Consider the following 10434-nt stretch of genomic DNA (forward strand, 5'->3'; position numbering starts at 1 on the left):
GAATTTTTAAAAAGCTTGGAGTACCATCTATAACTCATAAAGAAATTATTGGCAAACAAGCAAACCCCAAGTAGGACAAGCATTATAGTTATGATTGTGGACATCAATCTTTGAATCATATTAGCATGATTTGTTTTAAAACCGAATTCATTAATATTATTTTATATCACTCAGACTCATTTTGTTAATGTGTTTTTACAAAATGTCAAAGGATTATGGTTCCATGGAATTGTCAAAGATATTCTTATATGGTGAAAAAATGCAAAATATGATACAACTACAACATGGTATGCGACCATTATTAGGTACTCTAGACAGCATCTTGGGCAGAATTTTAAGCCTTGGAACATTCACCCAAAACAAGTTGGTTATTTATAAATAAAGTCAAAGAATTGTAGAGTTAATAGTGTACTTACCTCATCAAGTTTAATTACAAGGAAGAAAGAAAAAGAGCCTATGCATCCTAACAATCTTATACAGGCTATTAGGCCAAGCTTTTTGAGAGACATTGCAGTTGTTTGGTTATAGAGAGGTTGCACAGGAATGAATAATCATAGAACATGCTTTTGTATAAGACAGGAGACATGGCTATATAAACTTATTTTCCAAGTTTGACAACCTATCATATCTTTCAAGACAGGTCTGACAAAAGCAACCATGAATATGCTAAAACTCTACTTAAATTTGATATAAAACTATCCTAGTTAAACCTGACAACCAAACCAAACAACCCCAATGTCATTTGCTTTCTAGCTTGCATGATATTAAAACCACATTTACCATTATCTTAAATGGCTAGATCATTTCAACTCTTGCATTTGTTCAGGCACTACTTGCTCACAAAATGGACAGAAGTATTCTTCCAATAGCCTCCACTACTTGCTATTCTATGGTATGATCCAACTCATGGTAGAAACTATTAATAAAAAAATTTAGGATAAGAGTCAATCGAGTTACCATCAGTTAAAAGAAATGCAATACACCAAAAGATTTAAAATACATTAGAAAGATAAAAGTTTCAAGCCTATTTCAAAAAGCCAAGATATACCTATCTTCTCGTCATCACAATAGTATCAATACCATCAGCTACAAAATAAAATAAAATCTACAAATGCCAAATCCTGAAGACTAGTCCCATTTCCATACCCCTGCATCTTGAAAAATGGATGCAGAGATCCATAGATAAAATATAAGTAATGAAGTGGTGAAAATCTGTACTTTGTGCTAAAATGAGACAAGTTGAAAGCAGGATGATGACAACTCTGAAGAATAAAGAGAAACTGATCATACCAAAGGGGAATATGCATAGTGATGTGTTAGATCTGTAGCAGTGTTAGCATGCCCGCCTGCACAACTGAATCACTCAACAAATGCTGTTCTATAAGCATACAAATTTGGTATCCTAGTTGCACTACATAAAAATCAGATCAATAATCCTATAATATCAGGGTAAAGGCTTTGCATCAGCCTGCCATTTGCTTATGATTCTATTAACAGTAGAGATCTTAAAATATGGTGTCTCAAATCTTCACCTCCTCTTTCCTCTCATTTTCAAAAATAATTCCATAAAAAAAAAAACAGATGGGGTTAGAAAAAAAATCACGAGTTGAAAATATCCGAAAAGAGCCTTCAAAAATCAGAGTAGCTCACACAGGATTAAGTATATGCCAAACAACTCAGAAAAATGAGATCAATACAAATGCAATAAAACCAGTTTCCTAGCAAAGCTTCATATAGCTAAAAAGTTGACTTTTTTGAAGCACATGGCAAGGATAAAGAGCCTTCTGATCTTCCAAATTCACTATGACAATCACATAATATGTTGAGTAGCTGGTCTTGCAGAATTAGCAGTACTAAGACATAATCCCTTCAGAAACCTTCCGAAACTTAGCAATAAAGCGTTGTGAGCATACTATTTCAGTGTCCAGAAACATGTAAACACACTAATCTCTGTTTTGTCCTATCATCTGAAAAATAAGGAAGCTTATGCAAACCAACATTGGTAAAAATGATCACAATAAGAAGCCACTCTCAAGTTTGGTATCAGTACGGCCTCAGAGGCACCTGCAAATTCTGTAGGAAAAGGACCATCATGATTTCAATATCTACATGATCTCAGTAACACCTGTAGATAAAAATGACAACAAAAGGGACTATGACTAAATTTAACAGCTGCCACGGAATCCCACAAATACCTGCTTGCTGTAGCTTATGCTGACTCTTCAGGAGGCTTGGGTTCTTCAGATTTTGGCTTGGTTGCAACTTCTGCCCCCATCTCAGCTTTGAGGTCATTGATGCTCTGCTCCAGTTCGTCAATCTTGCTTCCCATTTCATCTAGTGCATTGCAGTTAAGATATACAGAACCCAGAGTTGCATTAAAAAAAATAAAAATAAAAAAATATGCAGTATGTCATGCATCAACAAGTCATGAAGACAAAAAGATACCAAGAAATTGTTTTAAAAAGGAACAAATAATAAAGAACAAATATTTGCATTTTCCTGAAGAGCCAAACTTTGTCAGCATTCTAGTTAGATCCACAACATAAAGAGTAAGCATAAAGTGACTATGGAGTTGATCAAAAATAAGCCCTTGTTTTCACATTAAAGTACAGAACTAAACATACGGCCAACTTATTCCCATTGTGGAACCTGCAAATAACAACTGGGTTGCAATCAGGACTTACTTCAAGTGAAGAACAAAGAAATGTGATTAAGAACACTCTTTGCAATTAAATATAGTTGCTATCACAGGGAGTGCATATCTGCATACTCGGGTATATGTATATATATGTTTTGTCCCTATAACTATACATAATGCATGCATGGCTCTTGTTACTCTTGTATGTCACCAAAATGTGAGTTCTGAGTTCAAGCTAAGCTTTCATACTAAATCAGAGGAAAACAAAACAAAAATAGAACTTGAAATAAATTAAAAATGAAATTGAAGCTATAAAATTGTGTAATTGTTTTAATTTGACAGGTTTATAAATCTTGAAAGAAAGCACAATATGAGTAATGCTAATAGGTGACTGCTATAGGCAAGTTAAAGCAATCAGAAAATGTGCCCGACAAGTCGAATCCATATCATCAGAACAGCAGGCATAGGACTCTTTGTTTTGCCCTACTATGAACTAGGATCAGAAAAGGTTGGCTCTAACTCCTGCTGAGAATCTGAAATTTGCTTCTTCAATTACTGCATCCCAGTACCTAGGTAGTCACTTATTTAACAATTACCTTTGGCTTTAAACAATTTTAGACTACCTACTGACATGGATAATTGCACATAACAATTCTAGTGCCACCATATGACGCACATTAGACACAGCACTTGGACCAACTAATCATATTTGCCCATCATAAACCTGCTTCAACATCAAAGGTAGCCACTGAGAGTAACTGGTGAAAAAAGGATATTCTTCGAAACAATGCTCTCTGACATTGACTGGAATCTGGTTTGCTGCAGATGGTTTAACAAACAACAAAGGTTAGAAAAAGAGGCTAGGCTATATGCTTTAAAGTGAAACTGGAATTCTTGCCAAATAGGGGTGAGAAACTCACCATCTGCACAAGGAGATTTTGCACCTGAGAAGGTAGAAGAAGAAATTAGCAAAGGGCTAAATTCTTGTTAAGAACTTACAATTATGTTTATGACATCAAAACCAAAGTTGAAACCTCCACAACATGAAGCTAAATGCATGTTTAGGTGGTTGAATCCTTGAAACATTTCCAGATGAGAGGGATGCATCTTCAGGTTTAAAATTTTCATTGTTCAATTAAGAGCTTGATTTTGGAACAAGCTCCTAAACTTTAAGCAAATTGTTTCATCATCATGGAAAAGAAAAAGAAATTATAAGTTTAATGCTCATTTTCTGAAATATCAAGAATGTGACAGAAATAGAACTTACAAATGCTGTCATATCTGCAGTACTTTGTGTTGAACCTTCAGATTCTTGTTCAGTCTGCCATCAGTATCAACAGATAGAAGCCATCACAACAGAAGATGTCAATAAAAAGCAAAGCTAACGTATAACGTAAGCCACATTCCAACATCAGTGACATGACATCTTCAGTTTGTACATGTTATGAAGTTGAAAAAGCTTAGTGTCCAAACATGATTTGAACATCATATGAGCAAGACATTGATGAAGTACAGTTATTGCATGACATAGGTCATCAACAACTGATGATGATACAAGATAACTAAAGCCACTTATGAAGAAAGCAAGCAGTGAAAACAAAATTAGATAAACCAGAGCTCGCAAGTTCTATGTTATCTTCTAAACACAAGATATTATAACCAATGAAAACTTTGTTGATTTACAGATGACCAGGTCAACTAAATCCCACCAAATAATAAAGGTATGCTGGGCATCACTCCCATTTCCAATTTTTAGCTTTGAAAAAGAAAAACATGCAAACTGAGACTTAAAACTTGTTTTGTAACATTATTTCAATATAAAAAATGGAGTTAAAATTTCTAGAAAATATCGAAAGCTGAAAAAATAAGTTTTCACTTTTTCTGAAAAATGAAACCAGCTGATGTGGGGTTATATGTTCTCATGTGATAGGGATTGAGGTGCTGTCTACTATATTCACACCCCGACTATAGAGCTGTCTGGTCCTCCCTTTCCCAACTTTCATCCCTCCCATCCAGCCAGAGCGAAATCTCCAGCGAGATCTAAAAAAACAGAGTGAGGTGGACAAGGGCCCAATTGTCTTTTTCTCTTTTCAGAAAACAACTAAAAAAAGAGTGCTCATCACCACTCCTCTCAGTTTCTTGAAGATTTGACTAGCAAACTCCATATATCTTACTTATAAAACAAATCAAAGTCAACAAGATTTCCTTTCAGTCCATTTTGAAAAGAGATGCTTGTAATGTAGAATTGGGATTATAGTATGGTTAACTGTGGTCTTGATGCGCCACTAACCACGAAACTCTGGAATTACTCATCAACGCCCCAACTGTAATAGTTTAACGAGTCTATTCCCGCTCCTCTCAATAAGTCATTCCTATTTGTCTATAATAGATCTTTAAAAGAGAGAGAGGAGCATTAATAAATATTTAAAAGGAAACCTGTAATGATGAAAAATACTCTTATCACCTTCCAGCAATAAGTAATTGTCCCACTCCTTCCTGAGGTTTTTTCGAAGACAGACTATAAACTACCCTGATTCTTTTCTCAAAAAATGCAACCATTGCCATTTCCATTATCATGCGCTGTAGGAAGGAGTTATTGCAACCGCAAATTACATGAAAACTAGTAATCTTCACAAAATTTCATCCACCATCATTAATGAAATAACCTAAGTTGCATTATGCACTAAAGGTACAGCTATTTGAACTTTCCATCCTTGAGAACCTGCTTAACATCACATGTCTTCAAATAGCTGATACTTACTAGCTCCATTACCAATATTAAAAATCCATGCCATAAAAGGAACAGCAAGACGCAAATGGTCACATTTGAAATTCCAAGCTGCACCACACAATTTCCCCTTAATGTCAATGACAAATCAAAACTATAAGATGGAGACCACTTTCCCATCTTGAATATCATTTACATATGATATTATGTAGCTACTCAATGTATATATAACAGAAACACGAGTTCGTTCGTCAAGGGACATGATAAATAGAGTACCAGACCTAATTTTGAAGAAATGTTGAAGGGTTACAAAATGAGTTCAATTTGTCTAGCCCGTTGCTTGTAGCTTTAAAACTATGCGCAAGTCTCTATCATTTGATGCATTGTGTGTACAACAGAATACTCAGATTTAGAAAACAAAATGGGTGCTTGGAGTTTGCAATATAGTTGTATTATTACGACTCCACTATTTTCACCGACGACATCAAGTCATCATGTTTTTCTCTTTTAGCTGGACAATCGATAACTATATCTTTTAGCATGGCAGAGCAGAAGAATTTAACTCTAACTTTCATGCCACAGAAAGGAGCCAAAGACTTAGGACATATTGTGTCTTTGTGGCCTCTATTTAGCATCAAAAGGAGGTGCTAGTACAACTTGCTGAGCATCACGACCCAAGCCGGACAATAGGTGAAGTTGAGATGATGACGTGAAATGGGTAAGTCTCAAGGCCGAAAAGTTCTCTTTGAAGGTTAAAAGCCCATATTCTGCCAAGTTATACACCCCATTTGACAATCAAGGTTAGTATTGAAAAAGAAACAGGTTGGTGCTGAAAGGAGAAAGGTGCAAGAAGTTAAATGCCCCCCCCCCCCCAAAAAAAAAAAAAGAAGTCTTCTAGAAAACACTGCCATTATTGGTGCTGGTACAAGCTTACCAGCAAGAGCAAATAGAAGGTTACATGGCATCCTAGAAGTACTGATCCATATTTTAATATATTTATAAACATATAACCATGTATATGATATGCACCTTTAACTTCATATTCATATATGCCCGCATATTTTATAAGAAAAGCATCAATATTGCTCCCAATAAACAACAACAACAACAACAAGGTGAAGGTGGTGATGACCTTCAATCACAATCAAAGCATGCCTCAATAATAATGGATCGTACCAGTTCAGCAACCAAACTATATGGTCTTATCAAAGAGAATGAAAAAGATGGAACATTCGAGATATTAGGGAGCAAAGATGATCCTCTGATACGTTTTAGAGTATATGGGTTGGGGCAGTAGTTCAGGAGGTTCCAGGATAGGTGATGAATATGGAAAGAGAGGTGAGAAAATAACAAAATTCCAGCTCTCTTGTACTTTGTATTACCCGTAAATCCACCATTTTCTTTTACAAGATGGCAATTTTTATTTTAAAAAAATCCACATGATTATTTTCATCATTGATTGACAACTAGTGTTTGATTGGATTTACTAGGAACAAGGATAGGGGTCTTATCTTTCGCACAAAAGAAGGATTTACCTTCCTTCACACAAATCCCTATTGGATCACCCACCATGCAAATCTCAAAGCATTCCAAACTCTACCATTTATCCACCTGCACAGACCTCCAAGCGACCATGTGGTGATCCAGTGGTGGATTTGAATGAAGGAAGGTGAACCTTCTTTGGCATGAAAGATACAACCCCAACCCTAGGAACAGTCATATTGAGTAGCATCTCTTTCTTTTTCTTTTTCTTTTTCTTTTTCCAGAACTATTGCGTAGCATCTTTGGTTTTTGAAATCAATTATTTCAAGAATGCTAATCCTACGACTACTTTAAATGCCCCCTATTAGACATGGTAGCAACTTATCACATATGACCATTAAAGTGCCTCCTACCTAGAGGTGATCACGGGCCTTCTGGCCCGCCCAGCCCGGCCCGAAAATTTTCGGGCTTGGGCATTGAAAAAGCGCCCATTGGTCGGGCCTGGGCAGGAAAAGCGGCCCGACCAAAAAAATCGGGCCGGGCCTGGAAACTTTTAAAAATAGCCCGGTTCGGCCCGGCCCGACCATAAAACATTGATATAATATATTAAAATTTTTTTGAGAAACCCTAAAGACTAAAGACTAAAGTCCTAAACCACCACCCCCCTCGCTGAGAGCCGCCGCACCCCCCCTCCCTCGCTGAGAGCCGCCGCACCAGGAGGAGCAGGGAGCGACGATGGCGGTCGACAACAACGACGAGGCGGTGATCGCCGCGCTCCGCGCCTCCCGCTCCAACATCGTCTCCATTCTCCGTGCCTCCGCCCGCATGGACAAAGGCCTCGCCGCCGTGGACGCCCGCCTCTCCCTCGGCCTCGACTCCCTGGACGCGGTCACCGAGGCGGTGACACCGCTACAGTCGCAGGCCATGGCCACCAAGGCCCTCCACGCCCGCATCAACCGCGCCGTCCCCCCGGCCCTCTCCCTCCTCCGCAGCTTCGCTCTCGTGGAGTCCCTCCAGCGCCGCCTCCTCCGCCTCTCATCCAGGACCTCCTCCTTACCCCGTCTTCTCGACTTCGTCGACTGCGTGGACCGCCTCCGCGAGACCATCGCCGCCGTGACGGCCGAGTGCGAGCCGGCAGTCCTCCTCCTCTTCGAGCTCGATCCCGGCTACGAGTTCCAGGATGGAAGAGAGAGAGAGAGAGAGATGGGGGGGGAGGGAGGTGGCTACGAGTTCTAGCTCCAGCTCCTTCTCTTTTTTGGTTTTGGTCTTGGTTTTCCTTCCCTCACATTGCTCCAGTTCCAGCTGGGCCATCAGGAAGAAAGATCGAGGGATTGGAGGTGGATTTCTTGGAGGGTGGAGATTCTTTTAATTTTCTCCTCTCGGTTTCTTCTCCCTGAGATGGACTTCTGATCCTTTTTTTTTTCAGTTGGATGGAACTTTATTTTTTTTAATTATTCATGTTCAATCATTAACAATAGCTAATGTTTCAATTTTGTGTTTGTAGGTTTTGAAAGTTAGAAGATGCAAGGATGTTCTTCTACAGTTTTCTATTATGAAAGTGGCTTCAAGAATTATGATTACATTTACTTTTGAATGCACAAAGATGCATGTTTGTTATAATGTTAATGGGACAATGTAATTTGTATTTTGTCTAAATATGTAATTGTCTAAGTTTGTAGTTTTTATTGTTGGGTTGTAATTTTCAGCTGGACAATAGTATTTCATACATTTTATTTTCTTTCTATTGGCTTGAAAATGCAATTTTTTTTTTTAATGTTTGTAGATATATCCAAATTTCAAAGTTTAAAACCACCACCAACACTATCTATTCACTATCTATTTGAAATAGGCTAGTTATATCCTTAACATTAACCAATTAATCATTGGAGAAACAAAATAAAGATAGAAAAATACATCTAGTTTTAGAGAGCCCATTAAGCTGTTGGGCCATTTTTGCCCATTTCTAGATTCCAAACAAAAAAAAAAAAAAAAAAAAAATTGGGCCTGTCGGGTCGGGCCTGTCGGGTCGGGTGTCGGGTCGGGCCTCTCGGGTCAGGCCTGTCGGGTCGGGCCTGGGACCAGATTTATAAGGTTGGGTCGGGCCTGGACAAAAATTTAAGCCCGACAGTCGGGCCGGGCCGGGTCTGGGCATAGCCATCGGGCTTAATTTCTGCTGTAGAGCCCGGCCCGAGCCCGGCCCGGCCCGGTTTTGATCAGCTCTACTCCTACCTAAGGTTCCATGTGAGCTGCTAAATAAATGACTCCCGGCGATATCTACCCTTCTGCTACTCTTGATAAAATTATATTCATAACTTGCAATTTTACTGAATTAATTTCTTGATTCAACAAGAATTTTTCTGCCGGTTACTTAAAAAAGGCTTGCAATATCAGCAGCAACAAGAGGTGTGTAACAAACCAGATACAATCCATCTATTCTAATTGAACAATTAACAGCACTGACGATGTTTGATTAACAGCTTGCCATACTAATTATTCGTTCTCGCTTCTGATGGGGCAAGCAAAAATCCAGCATCATCTAATGTTCCACTTGAAAGAAAAAAATCAATCTAGCACCAAGAATGCCCAAAATACAGCTTATTTGGAAGAACAGATGCTAGCAGACAGATCCATAATCCACTATTCAACACACTAAAAAAAATAAAGTCCAAACTCCTCGACATTATACCGCAATACTACGACAGCCAACTAAAATGCATTTTCACGGTTCTTGATGTTTCTTGAGAAAATGTGAGGATACATATCTGATCAAGAATTAGATCCACAAGAGGCAAACCATGATGTTAGAGATCGATAGAAAAAGGCATAACAGTTCAGATGCAAGACAGCAATAAGGAGAATGATATGAAGAAGCAGGACAGCGAAAGGCAAAAATCAAAATATTCTTGAAAGAGTTCATCAAATCCTCTAGGGTTTCTCGAGGATCCATCGATCAAAGAATTGGGCAACGGAGGAGAGATCAGGGTTAGGGTTTGGACGGGACTTACCTTGAGACTCCCAGGGTTGGAGGCAGCCATGGCGCGAGAGACGAAACCCTGGATCGGAACGGCGAGGGGGATTCGGCTTTGTCTCTGCTGCTAAGGGAGCGGATATGAGATGGGAAGCGGGAGGAGAGAAATCAAGCTAAGGTGAGGACCAGTCCGATTCTTTATACCGTCGCCCACCTGAAGTAATTTGTGCGTCTTGGCTGTTCGTTTATAGACAGCGAACCGTTAAATACGCCGAGGTATGAAAATTTCGATAGCCTGATCCGATGTCGAGCCCCGCGCAGCATTCGATGTGCGTTAATATTTTGTTGCCATTGGCTTTTTTTTTTTTTTTTTTTTTAACAACGTCTATCAAAGATTTTGCATGAGTAAAGTTAATAGGGTAGAGGAAAAAAAAAAAAAAAGATAGTGTAAGAGTGGAGGAGTAGCTGCATAATATTTTCAAATGACCTCTTCCAAATGCTGAGCAACAAAGAAGACTACCTAATTTGCAGCCTTATTCGCCTCTCAGTACACATGAATCGCCTAAAAGAAGCTGCAATCTTTTCTCAACATGCGAATGTCGCTAAGCAGCGAGTGTC

General features: G+C 38.7%; 1 protein-coding gene across 1 annotated transcript; it reads right to left on the reverse strand.

The window, feature by feature from the left end:
* Positions 1-1613: 1613 nt before the first annotated feature.
* On the reverse strand, positions 1614-10065 carry LOC103701676 (heat shock factor-binding protein). The gene is made up of 6 exons (XM_008783833.4): positions 9854-10065; positions 3906-3959; positions 3559-3582; positions 3415-3457; positions 2196-2337; positions 1614-2073 (listed from the first exon to the last, which is right to left on the reverse strand). The coding sequence occupies exons 1-5, from the start codon at positions 9881-9883 to the stop codon at positions 2210-2212; spliced, it is 279 nt and encodes a 92-aa protein (XP_008782055.1). The 5' UTR covers positions 9884-10065; the 3' UTR covers positions 1614-2073; positions 2196-2209.
* Positions 10066-10434: the final 369 nt, after the last annotated feature.

Source organism: Phoenix dactylifera, chromosome 1 (assembly GCF_009389715.1).
Source record: "Phoenix dactylifera cultivar Barhee BC4 chromosome 1, palm_55x_up_171113_PBpolish2nd_filt_p, whole genome shotgun sequence".
NCBI lineage: Eukaryota > Viridiplantae > Streptophyta > Magnoliopsida > Arecales > Arecaceae > Phoenix > Phoenix dactylifera.

What these genes read in the sequence shown, in the direction of transcription:
- LOC103701676 (XM_008783833.4), bottom strand. Translation starts at nt 9,883, where the DNA reads ATGGCTGCCTCCAACCCTGGGAGTCTCAAG. An exon ending in CCAACCCTGGGAGTCTCAAG is followed by an intron (nt 3,960 to 9,853) that starts GTAAGTCCCGTC and finishes TACTGATGGCAG; the next exon opens with ACTGAACAAGAATCTGAAGG. An exon ending in AAAATCTCCTTGTGCAGATG is followed by an intron (nt 3,458 to 3,558) that starts GTGAGTTTCTCA and finishes AACCATCTGCAG; the next exon opens with CAAACCAGATTCCAGTCAAT.